This window comes from Mastigoproctus giganteus, chromosome 9, assembly GCF_048544385.1.
Source record: "Mastigoproctus giganteus isolate SK-2022 chromosome 9, ASM4854438v1, whole genome shotgun sequence".
Lineage (NCBI taxonomy): Eukaryota > Metazoa > Arthropoda > Arachnida > Uropygi > Thelyphonidae > Mastigoproctus > Mastigoproctus giganteus.
In genome coordinates, this window is record NC_143583.1 from 10,830,779 (window position 1) to 10,853,827 (window position 23,049).

Consider the following 23,049-nt stretch of genomic DNA (forward strand, 5'->3'; position numbering starts at 1 on the left):
ATTTTTATTGGTGCACCTGGTATGCTAATCACACCAAAACAATCGTTAAAAAAGCTGATCCTCACAAAAGTGAGTTGTTTTGTATGTATAAGTAACCTTAAGTGAGTTGCTCAAGGTTAGGTAAACATAGTTGAAGGAATGATGGCAGGTGTCTTAGAAAACAACTTCATCCATTCCGAAATGATATATCATAATTTTTTTTCCAAGGTTCACAGTTCAAAAAAATGTAAAAATGTAAGTGAAAATGAAATATTACAGCATCAATTACAACTCCAAAATTTAAATCTTAAGAACTAGCATGTGAATAAAAATATCATTGTACAAATTTCAGCATATATTACTATATTACCTATTGCATAGATATTTCATATTAAAAAAAAAAAAAAAATGCTGGATTTGAAAATTCCATAACAAAAGGCTGTTATTATTTATAAGACCATGTTTTCTGTTTTGTTTTGTTTTTAATTCAGCCAATCTCAAATTATATTTTGCCCCTAATCTAACATGTACAGGATCTAACCAAGAATGTATCTTACACAGATACAAACACAAATTCCCACCCCAGCCCCCTCCAACAATCTAAAGGTTGTTCATTAATAGGTTTTGCTTTCAAGGGAAATCTTTTTGGTTGGTTGCTTGCTGGCTGAGTTTTTTGGGGAGATAACCACCTGGGCCTGGAAAACTATTTCTTTACCCCCCCCCATTGCCCCTTTATACATCTGTTAAATATTAAAAAAATAATAATAAATTCCCTATTTACAAGAAATGAAAAAATTGTATACAAGATATAAAAAATACTTCATATTCACTGACCTTGACTTAGCCTTGTAGGTTCCACAATTCGCATTCCATCAACAGAAACTGCACCAATAAGAGGATGTACTGTAAGTACCCCATTATTATTTTCTATAAAACAATGTTCCTTTTCAATCCCAGTCCCTTCAACTACAATATCTGGAATTTGGGAGGCATCTCTCCTACCTATATATGTTCTGCCTAATTTGAGTTTAAAGGACAGTTAAAATTATACAACAGTAAAAAGGAAGACTTAAAAATAAACAATGTATAGGCAAAATATGCATTATTCCAAATTAATTTAATGCAACGCAAATAAACATTTATAATTATGTAATAATATGTGCACTGGGTTTTGCGGCCTTTTCCTGAATTATCTGATGGATATTTCAATACACAGCTTCATACTCTTTTAAAATATGGTTCACACACACACACATTAATTATCACACCTGTTAATTATCCATTGTATTATGAAGTTTAACACTTAAATACCTGTGGCTGATTTATAAAGTGCAAAGATAGCAAACATCTCCTTAACATATTATAAAATTAAAATAAACAGAAAGCAAACATCAATTCTGAATTGTGACTCAAGAAATTCCTAACTGTTCACAAGTAGATAAATATTAATTCATTATTATTAATAAAGATTTTCCGGAAATAATACCAAAATATGTATGCATTTCTATTAAGGCAACCAGTAATTAAAGTATGGACCATTAAGTGGAGGGGAAAAAGTGAATGAAAATGAAAGAGCAAAGGTTTTAAAAGTTTCTCAAGCTTCAAAGTTTAAAAATGTCACTAAGCAACAGTGAATTTTCTACACATCCAAATACCATACTAACACCCTTGTAGAATAGATGTGTGGAAGTTTGATTTAAATTAACAATTTAAACTGCATTCATAATCAATCTTGACCTTGGTATGCCATAGCATATTTCATAGACTAAAAAGAATGAACACTGCCTATGCATGTACAAATTTTTCCATACAGCAGATTCTATTCAATCAATTGTTATATTTATTTAACAATGAATGAACTGATCAATAGCACAGTTGTCTACATATCTATATACAATCTCTAATAATTACATTTATACAACTGAAAACGACTGCATTCAAGGGTTCTGAAGTTAAAATTTGCATCAAAGAACATATTAATTTTCAGCCACCTTGAATATCTTAAACTGTGATAATAAGCTATGAATGCAAATGAGTAAGAACAATGAACCATGTTGACATCAATGAAATGTAGTGAATTCATAAAACATAAATACAAAGTAGGCTGTGATTCATACACAAAGAACAGAAATCCTGTACGGTTATGTCTCTGCACATAAGGTATATTGAAACTGAACTTCACGTCGCTTGTAAGGCTGAGGGAGAATAATGAGTGCAAGGTCCTAAAATGGCAACACTAACTGATTAACCTTTCAAGATTAATCAGTTAGCGTTAGTGATTAATCAGTTAGTACTAGTAGCCATAATGAACAGAAGTGCATGTTGTTTCAAAACAGAATGAAAGTGATCACAACAAAAATAATCAAATACTTCATCAATTTGTGTTATTAATTACAGGTTTTTCTCTACTTAATAACACAAATCAGTATTCGAAGCTGGTGCTACAAAAAAGCAAGCTTATACACCATTAGACAAAAAAAAACTTCAAACATCACCTGTCCATTATCTTCAATAGTTGCTCTAGTTCTACCTTGAATTTAAACTATCCACTTCCACAACAATTGATGAAAACATGATGGAAGTTGATTGTTCCAACAATCAAATACCTGCCAACTGAGGGCAAACTTCCACACATCCATCCTCCCTCCCTCAATTTCAATTTATGCCACCTAATGTTTGTATTCTGAGCAAGAGAAAAACTGTCATCAGCACCGAGCTTGCTCCATCCATTTAGACTTAATGCCTTAATCAAATTACCTAATCAAATTAACTAAATTCTGAGCAATGCAGACAGGCTGCCAGGGCAGGTCATGGGGTTTTGTCAATGATATATAGGAATTTTGCTACTAGGGAAAAGGAGGTGATTGTCCCTCTGTATAAGGCAATGGTCAGGCCACGCCTTGAGTACTGCGTACAGGTCTGGAGGCCTCATTTTAGGAAGGATGTAGATTTGCTTGGGCGTGCACAGAGAAGGGCAACAAGGTTGGTGAGGAGAATGAAGGGATCCTCTTACCAAGAGAGGCTTAAGTTCTGCAAATTGCGGTGGCTGGAGACTAGGTACCCGCACAGTGATCTGATTGAGGTGTATAAGGCCTTGAATGGGTTGAGCATGCTGAATTCTGATGGGATCCTTCCACTTGTTCAGATTACGAACCTAAGGGGGCATAAATTCAAATTAAGAAAAGACAGATGTAGAATAGATGTGCGGAAATTTGCCTTTATCCAGCGGGTGGTTAATTGCTGAAACAAACTTCCATCTGTCGTTATGGAAGTTGATAGGTTAAATAAATTTAAGGAGGAACTGGACAGGCATTTGGAGGGAATGGTGTGATTTTTTTTTTTTTTTTGGCTGATGCTGTATAAGCTCATACACTCGCTTTCTTGCATCACATGCCACTACTACTACTACCTCATTGGTGACTAGCATTAGCAGAGGCATATGATGCAAGAAAGCAAGTTTATACAGCATCAACCAAAAAAAAAAAAAAAACCCTTCCAATTTCACCCGTCCATTCGACTCACACGTTTGTCCAGTTCTCCCTTGAATTTATTTAAGCTATCAACTTCCACATCAATAGATAGAAATTTGTTCCACCAATGAACTACCCATTAGTAAAGTCAAATTTCCGTACATCTATTCTACCACTGTCTTTCCTCAATTTAAATTTATGTCTCCTCAGGCGATTAATCTGGGCAGGAGGAAGAATCCCATCAGCATTGAGCTTGCTCAAACCATTCAAAGCCTTATTCACCTAAATCAGATCACCAGAAACTTTAATTTGCAAAACTTGAGCCTTTCTTCGTAAGAGCAACCCCCTCTATTCCATTCACTAATTTTTTCCCTTCTCTGTACTTGTTCCAGCAGCCCCACATTCTTCCTAAAATAAAGCCTCCAGACCTGTATACAGTACTCAAGGTGTGGCCTGATCATTGCCATATACAGTGGGTATACAGTGGGATAATCACCTCCTTATCCCTGCTAGAAAAATTCCTGTCTATCACTGACAAGGCACCATGAGCTACTCTTGCACACAGTCTGAACTGTTCAGAAAACTTCATATCTGATTGCACAATTACCCACAGGCCCTTTTCAATTTCTACCACCCTGAGTGTAGTACCACACAATTGATACGTTATTCTGGGATTACTACTATCCATATACAGTACTTTACATTTGTCAAGGTTAAACTTCATTTGCCACCTCTCGGTAAATCTGCTCAGCTTTTCTAGATCCTGTTGCAGTAGTGTACTGTCATTAACAACCCTGCCAACCTTCTTATTATCTGCAAACTTGGACATTAAACTTGATATACCTTCATCAATATCATTAATAAATACAGAAAACAATAATGGACCCGACTGAACCCTATGGGACTCCCCCAATAACATTAGTGCACGAAGAGCAGTGCCCATTGATTACCACTCTCTGTTTTCTCCCACTTGACCATCCCTTTATCCATAGCAGTGACTTGCCCTTAATGACACACTGCTCTAATTTCTATAGCAGTCTTCCGTACGCAATAATATCAAAAGTCTTCCTATGGTCCAAGTACAGTCAGTTCTGCTATAACGGATATTTTCACAACGTGAATTTGTTCCAACATGACTGATATATTAGGAAACAATGCGAGTATAATGCGATTTTTGCATTAACTCATGCACGATTTCTTCTGCGAGTAACACCAGTTGAACTCAAAACCTGGCACCAAGCTGAACGGTGCGACCTGCGCAGCATTATATACAAATTTATGAAGCTTAAAAAATGTCAAATGCGTGAGAGCTGTATTTACCATTTACTGTAGTTGTATTGGTCAGAGACACACTGTTGTCATTCACTGTATTCACAAGATAACAGGTGATATTGTAGGCAGACTCATGTTTTCAGAAGCTCGCATTTTTCTGTTCGAACATAAATTTCGTGAGGCATGGTGGCATGAGCAGAGGAGCAAATTTCTAGAGGTCACTACCATAAAATAATAAAAACAACTTGGAGTTCTCGGTTTATTGGGCTTTTCTCTTAGTGCAATCTAATTATAAACGAGTAGTAAACTCAATCTTATTGCATTTGTAATAATACCGATAGCTAGAATTCTGTGGGATTTTATGTTATTGATTGCTTATTGGCAAAATGTGTTTCCCCTTCCACGAAATCTTCAATCATATAAAAAACTTAAACAAATTTTCAGAATCTTCTCTTCAATCCTATTTTCTAAGCTTCATAAACCTATTACTCAGTATGTCACTTGTGCAATTTTTGCATGCCATGTTTGTCGTTCTTGATTGCTTATTTTTTTACCCTTTAAAATTTTACAATCCAAAAAAAAAAAAAAGTCAGTAAACAGAAATATCAATCAGTATTCATATATTACAGTATTAATTATGCTATCTACATTAGCATTCATAGTCTCCAACCAATATGAGGTATCTTGTCAAGGTAAAGTGCTATATTTACTGTAATATTTATTTATTTATTAGAAATTTAAGATGTTTTAACCTGTGTAGGCAATTTTATTGGGCTTCTAACTTTTTTTTAGTGTTTTACTTACCAGACTGAACATTTTTTTTTTTTTTTTTTTTTTGAGTGCTCTGCCCCATCCCTATTTTACCCGTAAGCCCTATTATTTTTAATGAGATTTTTAGGAACACTTGTACCACTTTATAGCACAACTGACTATATATATATCAAAATTATTCTTTGCATCAAGTTCCTTTGTGACCACATCATAGTATCCAATCAAACTAGTCAGACAAGACTTTTCCCCTTAACAAACTCATACTGTGTCCGAACTATAACTGAAGTGTTGTCTAGATGATTCTGCAGTTATAGTTCGGACACAGCATGAGTCTGTTAGATTAACTTCTGTTAGTTTAACAGAAGTTAAACTAACAGGTCTGTAATTACTTGTATCACCCTTTGATCCTCCTTTGTGAAATGGGGTCCCATTTGCACTTCTCCAGTCCATTGGTACCTCCCCCCGAGTCCAAGGAAGCTTTCATAATTATGGCTAAGGGTCTGCTTATTTCCTTTGCTGCCTCCTTTAATATAACTAGATAGATCCCATCCACCCCAGGTGCCTTTATATGTTTATTTTCAACAATTTCTGCGCCACTCTGCTCTCAGTTATTACAAAATCATCTAGCTCGCCGCCAGATTTTAATGCACCTCTGGCATTACCCTCCCTGAATAACTCCTCATATGTAAATGTTTATGCAAAATATTCATTCAGTTTGTTAGCTACCTGAGTAGGATCATTAACAGTTAAAGCATCGATATCAAGTGGACCAATCTGATTCATCCCCTTCCTTTTAGAATTTACACAAGTAAAGAACTGTTTCCTGTTTTTCTTTGCGTCCTTTGCCAGTGCCTACGTAGCCAGGTGGGCAGGAGCTGCAGTGCATAGCACACTCTTCTTGATTAGACTGGGGTTCGAGCCCATGGCCACCAAATACGGAGGATGCGGAAAGGTCAGGGAATGACCACTGCATATCCCCGGAGCAATATGGCCTTAGTTGCTAATGCTCCTAAAAACCAAATAACAAAAACAACAACAGCGTCCTTTGCCAAAGATTTCTCGTCATCTGCCTTTGCCTGCCTAACTTCCTTCATGACTTGATCACACAGCTTATATCTACCATATGCTTCTGTGTTTACCTATTAATTAATATGTATCCCATGCCATTTTTATTCTCTGCTACATATCTTATTATAGTTGATCTAACATCCATTTAAGCCTAAACCTAAGATGTGTGGAAGTTTGCTTTCAGCCAGCGGGTGGTTGATTGTCGGAACAAGCCTCCATCTTTTGTTGTGGAAGTAAATGAGTTGAATAAATTCAAGGGAGAATTGGCAAAATCTTCACGGTATGGATGGATAAACTGTAGTTTTTTTTTTATTATTTTTGTTTTGTTTTTTTTGGAGTGAGGCTATATACAATCTTGATTTCTTTCATCATTTGCCATTACTACAGTAATGATATGTACTTCCATATATTTTTATATTTAATTAATTTTTGTGTTCATCCGAAAATAATCCCAATAGCAATATTTGTAATAGTACCTGTACTATTTAAGAACTCAATAAAATCTTAGCATGCAAAGAAAAATGAAAGATATTCAAGTACAAAAAATACCTTCAGGAAGTGGGTGTATAGTAACAGCAGTACTCAATCGTCCTCCGCCCAAGCTCACCAGATGCGGTTTGTCTGTCTGCACCCTCAGTGACTTTCCTGTCTCTGTAACCTCCAAGCCATCCTATTGAATTTTGATTATAAGAAACACTTTATTTTACTAAAAACTGCATACAGTAGTAAACAATGCTTGTGATACCTTGTATCTCTCTCTCACTGTGTGTGTGTGTGTGTGTGTGTGTGTGTGTGTGTGTGTGTGTGTGTGTGTGTGTGTGTGTGTGTGTGTGTGTGTGTGTGTGTGTGTGTGTGTGTGTGTTTTAAACAGGGAAGAGTATTGCAACTTTTTCTAAACTTCTATGAAATTTAGAGAAAGTTGCATAAAGGTTTACTTTACTAAAAGCACCAAGCACAAAACAATAACGATAACATGCTGCACTTATACTGTTATTTAGCATATAGCAAAGTGCAGTTAGAGCAGCATTAATAATAGTGTTCTGGATAATGTACCTTCTAAACATATGCTATAAAATTATAAAAGCAATTATATAAAATAATTAAACCAAAGATATAAAAATAAAGTTAAAATTAACAATACATATAAATGAGCATTATGCTATTTTTCACAGTAAGAAATTATACAAACATGACTATATGAATAATATAAGTATTTTTATTGTATAATATGGCAGATTTGGAATAAAAGTATACAGAGGGAGAGGGATCATTCTCAAAATACATACTTTTTTTGTGCTCTCCAGAGGAGGACTATCATTCTCTTGCACTGATTTCTTGAAAGTAGGAGAAAAGGGACTTGAGTTGCTCCATATTCCTAATGATGTCATTATGTCATTTGCCCATTAATTAAAGGGCAGCCCTGAAGGGTGAAGGGAAAAAAGATTTAATATTCATTTTTAAAAACTATCATTTTTAAAAGAGAAAATATACCTACAGATATATTAAACCATCTGAACTGGCTTAGAATTTGGGGGTCAGCAACTGTACAATGACTATATGAAGCCAATAACTAGTATTCAAAAGATTTTTTTATAAAATTAAGAAAAATAAAATTTGATGTTATTTACAGACACAAAAACATTACTTACAGTTATAAACATCAGATGTTCAAATATAAAATAAGTAAAATCATTTTAGTGAATTAGAGGAATAATTTTATATACAAAAACAAGTATATAGTATGTGAATTTATTGGATGATTGTTTTCTACAGCAGCACGTCAGAGAGGCAACAAGAGGGAGTAACACTCTTGATCTGATTATCAGCAGTGATTATTCATGCATTAAGAATTTACAGATAAAGGAACCACTATGTAGCAGTGGTCACAATGTACTGATGTGGGATTTACTTAAATATGTAACTACCACCAGGGGTAGAGGGAAGGATTTTTGCTTTTGATACACCTCAATCAGATTACCTCGCGGGTACCTAGTCTCCAGACAATGTAATTTGCAAAACTTAAGCCTTTCTTCATAAGAGCAACCCTTTGTTCCATTCAATAATCTTGTTGCCCTTCTTTGCACTCGCCCCAGCAGCTCTACATCCTTCCTAAAATGAGGCCTCCAGACCTGTATACAGTACTCTAGGTATACAAAGGGGATATCACCTCCTTATCCCTGCTAGAAAAATTCCTGTATATCATTGACAAGATACCATTAGCTACTCTTGCAGACCATCTGCACTGCTCACAAAACTTCATATCTGCCTGCACAATTATTCCCAGGTCTTTTCATTCTCTACCACTGTCAGTGTAGTACCACACAATTGATACGTTACTCTGGGGTTACTGCATCCCATATGCAGTATTTACATTGGTCAATGTTAAACTTCAGTTGCCACCTCTCAGCTGACCTGCTCAACTTTTCTAGATCCTATTGCAGCGGCATACTGTCATTAGTGTCATTAACAACTCTACCAACCTTCATATCATCTGCAAACTTGGACATTAAGCCTGATATACCATCATCAACATCATTAATAAATACAGAAAACAACAATGGACCCAACCCTGAATTCTGAGGGACACCACTAATAACATTAGTCCATGAAGAGCAGTGTCCATTGATTACCACTCTCTTGTCTTCTCCCTCTCAACCATCCCTTTATCCGTAGCAGCAATTTTCCTCCAATGCCACACTGCTCCAATTTGTGCAGCAGTCTTCCATGTGTAACAATATCAAATTCCAGAGTTTAATTCACCTCTGGCATTCCTCTCTGTGAATAAACTGCAGATAAAGGAATCACTAGGTGGCAGTTATCACAGTGGACTGAACTGGGATTTACTCAAAGTGGTAACTACCATCAGGGGTAAAGGGAAGGGTTTTTGCTTTCGAAAACACCACTACGGTGGTCTGAGACAGTATTTAAATTCTATATGGTGGGACCAACTGATGATGTTACCAACAGCAAATTCAAAATGGGACGCATTCAAAGAACTTATTTTGGAAGCTACTAGGCTTTACATACCAATTAAAAAATATTGTTCAAGGTTTAGGCCTAAATGGATGTCCGATGAACTAATTAGACATGTGGCAGAGAAGAAAAATGCATTTGACACATATAAATTAAGAGGTGACATGGAAGCCTATGATAGATATGAGTTGGTCTGTAACCAAGTCAAAAAGGAGGTTAGGCAGGGAAAGGCAGATTATAAGAAATCTTTGGCAAAGGATGCAAAGAAAAACAGCAAAGAGTTCTTTACTTATATAAACTCTAGAAGGAAGAGGATGAACCAGATTGTTCCACTTGATATCGATGGTTCAACTGTTGGTGATCCTACTCAGGTAGCTAACAACTGAATGAAAATTTTGATCAACATTTATATATGAGGAATTATTCAGGGAGAGGAATGCCAGAGGTACATTAAAATCTGGCAGACAGCTAGATGATTTTGTAATAACTGAGAGCAAAGTGGAGCAGAAATTGTTGAAGATAAACATAAGAAAGGCACCTGGGTTGGATAGGATCGATCCAGTTATATTAAAGGTGGCAGCAATGAAAGTAAGCAAACCCTTAGCCATAATTATGAGAGCTTTCCTGACTCAGGGGAGATACCCATGAACTGGTGATGTGCAAATGTGACCCCAATCCACAAAGAAGGATCAAAGGGAGACATGTAATTAGACCTGTTAGATTAACTTCTGTTTCAGGTAAAAATTAATGGAGGCACTGGTTAAAGAAGCATTGCAGGATCATCTAGACAAGGATTCAGTTATAGCGTGGACACAGCATGGGTTTGTTAAGGGGAAGTCTTGTCTGACCAATTTGATTGGATACTATGATGTGGTCACAAAGGAACTGGATGCAAGGAATAATTTTGATATATATTTGGATCTTACAAAGGCTTTTGATACTGTTGCACATGGAAGACTGCCGCACAAATTGGAGCAATGTGGCACTGGAGGCAAATTGCTGGTATGAATAAAAGGATGGTTGAGTGGGAGAAGACAGAGTGGTAATCAATGGATGCTGCTCTTCGTGGGCTAATGTTACTAGTGGAGTTCCCCAGGGTTCAGTGTTGGGTCCATTGTTGTTTTCTGTATTTATTAATGATATTGATGATGGGATATCAGGCTTAATGTCCAAGTCTGCAGACAATACGACATTCATTGTTAATGACACTAATGACAGTACGCTGCTGCAACAGAATCTAGAAAAGTTGAGCAGATGGGGTGAGAGGTGGCAACTGAAGTTTAACATTGGCAAATGTAAAGTTCTGCATATAGGGAAGCCATAACCCCAGAGTAACATATCAACTGTGTGGTACTACACTGACAGTGGTAGAGAATGAAAAGAACCTGGGGGTAATTGTGCAGGCAGATATGAAGTTTTGTTAGCAGTGCAGACGGTCTATAAGAGTAGCTCATGGATTATTGTCAATGATATACAGGAATTTTTCCAGCAGGGATAATGAGGTTATTATCCCATTGTATAAGGCAATGGTCAGGCCACACCTTGAATACTGTATATACGTCTGGAAGCGTCATTTTAAGAAGGATGTAAAGCTGTTGGAACGAGTACAGAGAAGGGCAACAAGATTAGTGAATGGAACAAAGGTTTGATCTTATGAAGAAAGCTTAAGTTTTGTAAATTACAGTGTCTAGAGTCTAGGCACCTGCGAGGTGATCTGATTGAGGTGTAGAAAGCATTGAATGGTTTGAGCATGCTCAACGCTGTTGGATTTCTAACTCTTACTCAGAATAATCGCCTGATCAAATTGAAGAATCAGTTGTAGGATAGATGTGCAGAAGTTTGCCTGTAGCCAGCGCGTGGTGATTGCTGGAACAAACTTCAATCTGGTGTTGTAGAAGTTGATAGCTTAAATAGATTCAAGGCAGAACTAGACAAACATTTGGAGCGAGTGAATGGGCAAAATGAGAAGTGTGTGTTTTTATTTTTTTGGCAAATTAAACTTGCTTTCTTACATCATGTGCCTTTACTAATGCTAAACCTTCAATATCAAATGAACTAATTTGACTCATCCCCTTTCTTCTAGTGTTTACATAAGTAAAGAAGTCGTTTTTTTTTTTTTTCTTTTTGTTTTTCTTTGCATCCTTTGCCAAAGATTTCTTGTAATCTGCTTTCACTTGATTAACCTCCTTTGTGACTTGATGAGAGGACTAGCTTATATCTACCATAGTCGTCTGTGCCACCTGATAATCTAAATGCATCCCCTGCATTTTTATTCTCTGCTATGATTCTCTTTAGTTCATCTGACATCCATTAAGGCCTATACCTCGAAGAGTATTTCTTAGTTGGTATGAAAAGCCTAGTAGCATTTATGATTAATTCTTTGAATGCTTCCCATTCAAGGAATTAATCATAGATGCTGATGGTAACATCATCAGTTTGTCCACTGCATAGAATTTAAAAACTGCCTGAGACCACTGTTATCAACTTTACAAAAGCAAAAATCCTTACCTTTACCCTCGATGGTAGTTAGATCTTTAAGTAATTCTCACATGAATATACTTTAATGACTGCCATCTACTTGGGTTTTCTTAGACGTCCCGACACCCATTGCACAAGGGCTGGACCCAATTCATTTCCTTCTTGTTTGTATTAAAAAAACTCCTTGTCCCCATTCTTTGCTCTCTTGGCCAATGCTTTCTAATACTCAGATTTGGCCTCCCTAACGTTATCTGCGGTACTATTACAGATAAACTTAGAGATGTTGTAGGCTCCAGTACTTTTCATCACTCTGTAACTTTCCCATGCTATGTTTTTCTGTTCTATTAGACTGGATGGCTCCGTATTCATCCATCTGATCATCCTCCTTGTGCTATATTTTCTTAATGGTATACATGCGATCATTTATATACCACCCGGACTTGCATTCTGCTTGACAGCTCCATTCTCCCAAACGACAACGGAATCCACCATAATGGTGAATAAATCCTACTCTTCCAAATATCCATGGATGGGACATGGTTCCCACGATCGACTACTCAATAAATTGCTGCATAAACTGCACTGTATTGACTTGGATTTATTGATCCTACATTTCCAGCATCAAATGGACCTAGACTTGCATCTAGAATACTCAATCCTGACCTTCAGATGGAATATGCACCAAAAACGGTAAGCAGCTCTCTATACATTATCCTATGGATGCTAAAATTTGATTGGAACTGGATGGGTCCCAGTTCCAATGAGCAACCTCCAGATTGGTGGCAAAACTTGGCACACACAGACATCAGAGAAGAGGAGTTAAATCCTAGAAGAGACTCAATCCTACTGGTCTATACCAAATGCCACATGGACAAATCACAGTCTCTGCACGCAGCGCCGTATTGGCGACCTGAGCCAGCTCTCTTGTCTGGCTCACCTTTTCCACCCCTCCCCGGCAGGTGGGGGAGTGTGACGGTTCCAGCGTCCCCCCCCACATGCCACCCCATTCTTACTTTCTGGTGGGGCATGGGTATGCCCCACTGTAAACTGGAGCTGTCTTCTCTATCGGCTCCATATCTCTGCCTTTCCCCCCCAGTCTTCAATCTACTCCCCCCACTCTACCTGTACGCAAGCAAATGCCCCACACAATCTAAATTAAACTATCTAAAATCACCTTCGCCCACTACTTTCGGCCTCTCATTCCTAGCGCCTCCGTTCCACGCGAACGCATAAAGGGTATATATATAGATATATATATTTTATTATTTTTTTTTGTAAGGTCCTAGCCACTGAAATCGCAGGAAATTAGGTGGCAGGACCTGCCAGAGTAAATCTTAGTCTACTGGTGTTTCCTGGTCTGCCTCCACAGGGCGAAAGTGGGGCAACGTTGGGCCTCAGTAGGGGTCCAGCGGCTAAATGACCAGATGAACAACGGTACATGACACTACACATGTACAATATCCATACACTTTTGAATCTCTGGCATTTCCAGTAAACTGGCACACCCATCACAATGCAAGCAACGTGGAGATGGGGGAACCCCCTGGTGCCGCTGGACACTAAACACACTTTACTCTGAAGGTATTTTATGATTCTAATGTATTTGCCCTTCCTCTGCAATCTTCCGATTTAATAGATGCCATGTAGTGCCTTACTGCCATAGTCCCCTTTTCTGAAACCAGTGCCTTTACCTTTAATTACTGCAACACCTTTCTTCATTATCCTATAATGATTGCATGACAGTACCTGCCAATGGTTCCTGTATTTTAAGTCCTGTGATGTCATTTGATTTATGAGTAATGATTAAGTCAAGAATATTCTTATTTCTGATATTCTATAATGCTATACAAAAAAAATAATAATAATAATCACTAATTTATTCGAAAATGTTGTTTCTCATGGCAAGTTTCTCTTCCACTTATTGCAATTAATTAGAGGCAGATTGAGGCCACCCATAATAAGGAATTTGCGCTTTCTTGCCCATTCATCTGTTTATATAGTCTCTTTTTATAATCTTCAGTCTTCTGGTCTGTAAATTACTCCCACTCCCTTTATCCTTTGCTTCCAACGAACTCACACCACACAGATTCTATGCTGGCAGAAGTAACTTCGGACACAGCAAAAGATCCTTTCATGCTCAGGCTGCTTTTGATAAGAAGCATAACCCTACCACAACTTCTAACTTGCCTATCTTTCCAAAATACATTAGACATACCATAATGGAATGGTATATATCAGGGGTGGCCAACAAGTCTATCACGATCTACCAGTTGATCGCGGCTTTAATTTCGGTCAATCAACGACAAATTTTAAATATGTATTAAAAAGTAGATTAGTCAAAATCTAAATGTTATTAATTATGCGCCCCACTACATACGCTTATTACAAATCCATTGAATCACGTGACTACTCTTGTCGACACGCAGCCAGAATTGACCCAAAAGAATGATGAAGTCCGATTTTCTGAGTTACCACTGTATCATCCACCAACAAGTGTTAACCAGCAAAAGCTTAAATACTAAAAGTGTTATGGACTTTTCAAAATGCAACTTGATGAAAATGAACCAGATCTGATATTACACACAAATGTGAGGTGGCTGAGTCGGAGTAAGTTTCTACAGAGATTTCGAAATTTGCTGAATGAAAAATATTTGTTTATTTAGATAAACAAATAAGGGGAGATGATTATCAGCAGCCACAAGTGCCTTCGTGTCTACAAAATAAATTCCTTCTACTTATAAGTATGGGCACTGCTGATAAAAATTCCTCCCCACCCCCCAAGAGCCTTGCAGATTCCCTCGAGTCTTGAGTTAATCCACAAGGCTTTCAGTATATAATCCCTCCTATCATGTTTGAGCAGAACTGCAGACATTACACATTCTGACCTAACTCACAGAATTTTTTCAGCATTTTCCTATATCTATTTAACAAATGGTCAGGTCGTGTTATCATATCATTAGTCTCTACATGCATAATAATGCTTTCTTTTCCCTCCTTAAAATATGATTATCTTGGTAACATCATCAATTGTTGCTCCCAGCAAACACACACCCTGGTTCTGGTCCACCTATCTTTATTACAAAAATAATATTAACAGTCTCCCAATAAAACTAGATATATAATATCTTTATTGCAAGCAGTGATTGGATACACGATTGTGAAATAACTAATACAAGAAAAATTACATAAAACATATGTTAGGACATAAAACGTATAATTACATATTTTACATATAAAAGAGACAGAAAACGGAATGAAGACATAAGGGAAAAAATGGAAGTGAGAAAGACTATTATTGACACCATCAAAGAAAAGCGTCTAACATGGTATGGACATGTAAAACGGATATCCAAAGGCTATTCTGGAATGGATACCTCCTGGAAGAAGGAGAGGAGGAAGACCTAGGAGGACATGGATGGATGGAGTACGGGAGTGCATGACAGCCCGAGGCTTAACCGACCAACACACCTTGAACCGCACTTTATGGCGGAAAAAAAATTCCTGACAAGAAATAACTAGTAGGCTGAGGAAACCCATTGTAAATGGAAACACTCCTCTTGAAGAAGAAGAAGGCATATAAAATTAATATTAACATGTGAAATGAAAACACATGAAGATTACCTTCAAACCAGAGTGGTATGCACTTGGCTATTCTTATGTCATCTGTCAAGCGATGCACTCCTGATCCGAATCAGGAGTGCATCGCTTGACAGGTCACGAGATAGAGTCCCTGACAAGCTCCCAGTTACATTTGTTTCTAGGGCTGACACCTGTTCTTTAGTGACTTAAATTCTTCTAGTAATGCACCAAGTTTTAATTTTAAATCAGTACACTCCTTACATCTGGTGCAAAGAAATGAATCATCAGCTGAGCTTGGTTTTTCTACTAGACTGACCTTTGAATACACACCACAGATATACAATGCAATGAACTCATGACTCACACTGGAAATGTCCGCAGGCATTTCCGTTAAGATCACGATATCTTTGGACTTTGTATTGTAAGTAGATCTTGTAACAACTATTACTGACTTAAATTTGATCCTAATAAACTTTTAAAAAATTTAAATTTACAATATATTACAGAATTTAAATTTAAAGAGTATTACAGAAATTAAACTGTTAGCAAAACTTTATCCACTAGTGAAGTTTAATTTAAGTTAGCACAATTACCATAAAGAATTAAACTTAGCACAACATCTTATTTTATATTTTAGCATTCTATTTTATCTGTGTTTGTTCATTTTATTAAAAAATACATAAACTGTTACTTGAATAAAATTAAATAACTTTACAAAATGTTTTTCCAGTTTGTGGAATATCCTTACATAACACACAAACACACACACGGAAGTTAAATTTGGAATCAGCACAGTAAACTTGGAAAAGTTTGTTATGCTGATGTTTTGAATAGAAATCCTATATACATGCCTGTATAAATAGAAAATTGTTTACTTTCTATTTATGCAGAAACAGAAAACCATGAAAAATGGCTTGTGTATTTTAAAATACACAAGTAATAAAAATTTTAAAAACAGAATAAATCCGCTATCCTAACTAAATTCATATTTTTCATTTGTTTGTAGCTCGCTTTATTTATTTATTTTTTTTTTTTTGTTTCATAAAAAAGTATACCTTGCTGTTGTTTTCTAGAAATAGCAAGTACATGAAGAAAAATGCCTTTTAAAGTTTTTGTTGTTTCTATAGGCTACCATAGCCAAGTGGTCAGTGCATATATGGTGCTGAATACATTGCTGTCTCTTGTATTCTCTCTTCCTTGTGAACTCCTCTGACTGTGTGGTCATCCCGGAGAATAAATAGAAAATTTATTTATTTATTTTTACTAAATACGGTGCAGTTTCTTGTATTTTCTTATCTTGTGAATTTTTCTAACCCTGTGGTCGTCCCAGAGTTTAAGTACAAGCCTCTGTAGCCAAGTGGGTATCAAAGCACATGTGCTTTGAGTGACCATGAAGCTTATGTGACTCCTAAATTCAGTACAATGTTCTATCTTATTATTATTAGCCATTATTATTATTATTAGCTATTATTATTAGCTAATTATTATTAGCCATATAGTGCAAGGAAGCCTGAGGCTTATGCTGCACCAGCCAAAAAACACTTAAGAGTTATCCAGAGAAACACAGAGAGAGAGAGAGAGAGAGAGAGAGAGAGAGAGAGAGAGAGAGAGAACAAGAGTCAGAAGTAGAAGGGAATTGCCAAGAAAGAGAACAATGATGATATCCAGCTCAGGACCCTGGGTGTGAGTATGCCAAGCCCATACTCACCAGATGTGGATGTGTGTTTTTGTAAAGGGAGACTCCTAGAACGTCAGTTCAACTCTGCCTCATATCTCTGTGAAGAACAGTTTCACTACAAATGTGCCAGATATGTGAGTGATGTAGGTTTGTGTGTGTGTTCTGTTGTTTCATCTGGCCACTTGGCTACCCAGAAGCATCAATCACCCAGAGAGATGATTCTGGTTACTCATCCACACCAAGGGAAGGTGAGCCAGTCCCAACTGTGCTAGTAGTGTCTCAATTCGAAACTCTGACCCACCTGATGTTGCCAAAAGGTGAGCCAGATTTCTAGGGGGGGGGGGGCACTCCAGAGGAGAAAATAAAGTTCCGTGGCGTATTCATAAAAAAAAAAAGAAAGAAAGAAAAAGGAAACAAAAAATGTGAGCCCCTGGGGTTATAAACGCTCGAATTCATATTTCATGGACTCCAAAGCATTCTGAATAATATATCTTAAAAACCACTTAACGCATATTCATTTTTTATCGGCGTATATTAGAGTTCCATAGTTTCCATCCTTTCATTTCTAGACAGAAAACTAGATCATTGTGAAGCACACGGGAACTTACTACAGAACAAGGAACAGCTAAACACTACGACACTGCCATGCTTGTAATCTTTAACAGCTGATGCAATGGCCCGGATCGTTCTCTGCCTTCTCTTCAGTTCAATGGGAAGCACGCAGCTCACTAATGAACATATAATATCGCAGAAAGTAAACAATTCCCTCTGAGCGTTGCTCCCACTCTTCTTCCGGAGTCGAATGAACAGGAAGTCACAACTGCAGGGCACTTCAAGCAATAACAACTGATACTCTCAGTTCATTAAGCTGATAAACTATTCTTCAATAACACCCATACCCCAGATAATCTATATATAACAGTAATAAATAAATGAATGAATATTAAACGTATTTCATACATTAAAATTCCGTTATACCGAGAATTTCACTATAACGAAAGAATTGAGGTCCCAACCGAATTCCTTTATTGTCAGTGCATTTCATATGTCGTTTCAACGAAATAGTTTTGATGAAAAATTCAATACAACGAATTATTATCAGTCAACCTATGCCTCAAATTTACAAATTTAGAGGAGGGGGGGGATAAATAAACTACAGCGTCTTAAAACACCTGAAACGAGATCGGATTGAGGTGTTTAAAACTCTAAATGGACTGAGTAAAACTAAATTCTGGTGGCATCCTTACTCTTTTTTGGACAACGCAAAGGGGCATGGTTAAATGAACAAAGAATAGTTGCATTAAAATTTGCTTTCAGCTAGAGAGCATATAACTGTTGGAATAACCTTCTACGATATTGTGGAAGACGATAGTTTGAATTAATTTAAAGGATTAGGCAACTTATTAGGCGCATTCGCATATAAATCGATCAGCCAAAACAAATTGGAGAGTTATGGCATTAAGGATAAGTTGCTACAATGGATAAAGGGATGGTTGAGTGGGAGATGACAGAGAGTGGTAATCAATGGACACTGCTCTTCGTGGACAAATGTTATAAGTGGAGTTCCCAGGGTTCGGTGTTGGGTATATTTGTTGTTTTGTATATTTATCAATGATATTGACGAAGGTATATCAGGTTTAATGTCCAAGTTTGCATATGATACAAAAGTTGGCAGGGTTGTTAACGACAGTATGCTACTCCAACTGGATCTAGACAAGTTGAGCAAATGGGCTGAGAAGTGGCAACTGAAGTTTAACATTGACAAATGCAAAGTACTGCATATGGGTAGCAATAACCAAAGAGAAATGTACCAACTGGGTGGTACTACACTCAGGGAAGTGGAAAGTGAAAAAGAACAGGGGGTAATTGCGCAGTCTAATATGAAGTTCGCTGAGCAGTGCAGATGGACTGCCAGGGCAGTCATGTAGTCTTGTCAATGGTATATAGGAATTTTGCTAGCAGGGACATGGAGATGATTATCCCGTTATACACGGCAATGGTCAGGCCACACCTAGAGTACTGTGTACAGGTCTGGTGGCCTCATTTTAGGAAGGATGTAGAGGTGCTAGAACGAGTAAAAAGAAGAGCAACAAGATTGGTGAGGGGAACAAAGGGATGCTCTTATCAAGAAAGGTTTAAGTTCTGCAAACTGCAGCACCTGGAAAGTAGGCACCTACGAGGTGATCTGATTGAGGTGTATAAGGCCTTGAATGGGTTAAGTAAGCTGAATGCTTGCTCAACCCATTGCTCTTGCTCAGATTAAGAACCTGAGGGGGCACAGTTTCAAATTGAGGAAAGACAGTTGTAGAATAGATGTGCAGAAATTTGCCTTTAGCCACTGGGTAGTTGATTGGTGGAACAGACTTCCATCTTTTGTTGTGGAAGATGATAGCCTAAATAAATTTAAGGACAGACATTTGGAACGAATAGAGGGGTGAAATGGGAGGTGTTTTTTTTTTTTTGGCTGATGCTGCATAAGCTTCCTTTCTTGCATCGAATGCTAATTATGACCAGTGAATCGTTATGCAAATCGAAGCAGCTGTAGGTGAACTGCTGCACGTGCGCGGGCTGGAACAGAGTATAAAAAACATCTGATAGAGTTCTGTTAATCAGTGTTACTCTTGTTCTTCGGATGGGAAAGGCAGCTGACTTAAGCGAGTTTGACAAAGGACAAAATTGTAATGGCCAGACGACTGGGTCAGAGCAAATCCATTTATCTATCTATCTGTGCATGTTTTTCAGTGGCCCCAAGACTCTCGTCCAAATCCACCTTTTAATTTTATCTATAATAAACTCTGAGTACAGGCCTGAATATATGTTATGTAGTGTACATGTTAGTATATGTTATGTGTGTTGTATTCAGGCTACTTTGCCACCATGAAGCAGCCAACACCTGGACAGCTGATTCCTGGTGACCATCCCTGACCTGGGTCTACTATAGACCTTACTGTGCAAATTAGCACTAATCCTGCACCCACCTGAGGGTGCGGGATTAGTGCTAATTAGTGCTATTGCTAAACAGGTGGGTGCCAGCATCCCGCACTCAGGCTGCCCATACCTCAGTGCCAGCAAAAAAAAAAAAAAAAAAAACCCTGCCACCACTTGGAATAAATACAGGGCAATCCCGCACCAGATAATAAATTAAAATGTCTGGTGTTAACGTCCCGCAAAAAAAAGGGGCGGGGAGAAATAAATAAAAAATAAACAAAATAAATTATAAATAAATAAAATAAAATAATAAAATAAATAAATAAAATAAAATATAAATAAATTAATTAATTAATCAAATTTTAAATTAAAAAAAAAATTCTTCCTCTATCTGGCTGTCTTGGTTATGCCAAGACAGGCAGAAAGATAATAAAGAAATAAAAGAAAAAGCACAGCATTTATGAACTGTAACTAACTATAGACAAAGCTCTCCTTTTCCTAAACAACAACCTAGCAAAAATTTTGAAAGGCCTGAAAAGCATCCTTATTATTTAAGCATTTACTCTCATGCCCTCTGACAAGGTATGTATAGCAAGCATTAAATTCCTCCGGTAGTCATCATAAATGGGACAATCAAACATGACGTGATCCCACGTCTCAGGCGGTGAACATGAACAATATAATAAGGTTGGTCTACTAACCTATAATAAAACAATTTCTGATTTAGTGACCCATGTCCAATCATTAAAAATGATGTCTCCGTATGTGGATAAAACCACTTCTTATCTTTAACATTATAATTAAATTTCACATTGGGAATAAAAGTTCTAGTAACTTCTCCAGTAACATTTGTTTCCCATCGATGTTGCCACATTTCCAATAACTTTATAATAATCATTTCTTTTGGTTTTTTAACATTTTCAACAGAATACACATTTATCCCCATTAAAAAACTAACCCTTTTCTCTTTCCTCAAGAAATAACAAAATGCTCTATAAAAAACTACTAGATCTAATGGCAGTACCCCTCCTATAACCGGTAAAGCATTTGTTGACACGGTCTTACATGCTATTATTGAAATCAGCCTCACTCTCTGTAAAGATAATAATTTTTGTCTAAACTTAACGTTGTTAATACGTCTATACCATACAGATACTGCATATATTACTATAGGCAGAAATGCCCCATTATAATATAAACCTAACACCCTTCTCCCAAGGCCCCATTCAGTTTTGGTAACTCTAATAATTGATGTAAATTTCTTAATCTTACTACTAATATAATCAAGGTATGGAAAAAATGTTAACTTATCATCAAGTAAAATACCCAAGTATTTCACTTGTGATTTTAAAGGAATTTGTTTCCCATTAATTTTTAATTTAGGTAGCTTTCCATAATCCGATTTATCTTTTAGCAATATCATAACTGTCTTGGTATCCGAAATCTTAAGTTTGTTTAAAGATACCCACTTAATTAAATCTTGTACTACCTCTCCCATCATTTGTTCTAATATGACCCTAGATTTATCCTCAACTCATATAACCAAATCATCAGCATAAGCAACTCATTTACAATGTGCAATCTATCTCCAACCACTGGTTTAGCACCATATTCAAGAACACCGGACCAAACACTGAACCTTGTGGACAGGCTCGATTAATAGACCTACCATGTTTTAAATGTTGTGAGCAAACTTGAATTCTCCTTCCACTTAAGAGTTTTAGACAGTAAATGGGGGCAATTTATTCCCTTCAGTGAGCATAAAATGCTCTCATACCACACTTTGTCAAAAGCACCTGCAAAGACTACAAATAATGCTAGTACATATTTACTTTCTGATTTTTTACCATAATCAACCAAAGAATTTATAGCATCTTCAGTTGAGAAGGCTTTCCTAAATCCATATTGACATGGAAATTCCAGTTTAAATTTAGTAAACAAGTACTCTAACCTTAACAGCAACAGTCTCTCAAAAATCTTACCTAAATTAGCCAAATGTGATATAGGGGTTGGTTGTTGTTTCACTCCTCCATCCCCTCAACCTGGGTGGACCATTGCACTTTGCCTGGTGGGTAAACCCACTGCCATCTGTCAACTCCCACCTCCCAGGGCAGGATGGGCATTCTATCCTGGGGAATCCCCTTTACCATCTCCCCTTCAACCAGGCAGGCGCCTTTATTACTGGCCCTTTTTTCTCTCTATCACTTGATCCCCCCTCCCCCTTCCTCTCCCCTAGGCTCTCCCTGTGTGTAGCCTTGGCTACCACAGGGTTCATCCTGCCAGTACTTTACACTCCCTACTGCCCAGCCCGCCTCCTTGTGGCGTTGGACGGTTAACTAGATGTTTCTGTGTGAAAACACAGGCCTAAGGGCCTGTGTTTTCACATAAACCACAACCCAACCCACACTAAAACTACACTCACTAACCTACATAAATCTGGCTTTTACAGAGTTTTCTATTCAACACACTGCCTGACGCGGAGTTGGGGGTACCCCCCAGAGTCGTATTACAATACAGTACTGCACTGTCAGCAACGAGAAAGGCAAGGCAACAGTCATAGGAGAAGCCAGAAGATATCGCCAGGATAATTTATTCTTAAAACCACAGAAGTAGAACACAGTTTGTTTCACTGCATAAATTTGTAGTCCACTGGAAAAAAACTGGCGATAGGTCCGGTGGAAACGTTCATATTTGTTATTTATGTAAATTTCTCAAGTCCTTGATAAAAGATGACTTTAGCTTGCACGAAACCCCAAACAAAATAAGATAAGGGGGGCGGGCGTTTGGATTTGGAATCTAGTACAATTTGTGTATATCATCTGCAGTGTTAACACCACAGGGATATAAATACAT

At 37.3% G+C, this 23,049-nt stretch overlaps 1 protein-coding gene across 4 annotated transcripts in view; it reads right to left on the minus strand.

Moving 5' to 3' along the window:
* The window catches only part of LOC150080048 (uncharacterized), a 477,066-nt gene that overhangs the window by 326,502 nt on the left and 127,515 nt on the right, over positions 1-23,049 (minus strand). For all 4 annotated transcript variants that reach the window (XM_090381622.1, XM_090381621.1, XM_090381619.1 and 1 more), the window contains exons 2-4: positions 7,847-7,980; positions 7,110-7,230; positions 814-996 (exon numbers count right to left, since the gene is read on the minus strand). In XM_090381622.1, the coding sequence (XP_090237748.1) occupies positions 814-996; positions 7,110-7,230; positions 7,847-7,948 (406 nt within the window). In that variant the 5' untranslated portion in view covers positions 7,949-7,980. The remainder of the gene's footprint in view (positions 1-813; positions 997-7,109; positions 7,231-7,846; positions 7,981-23,049) is intronic.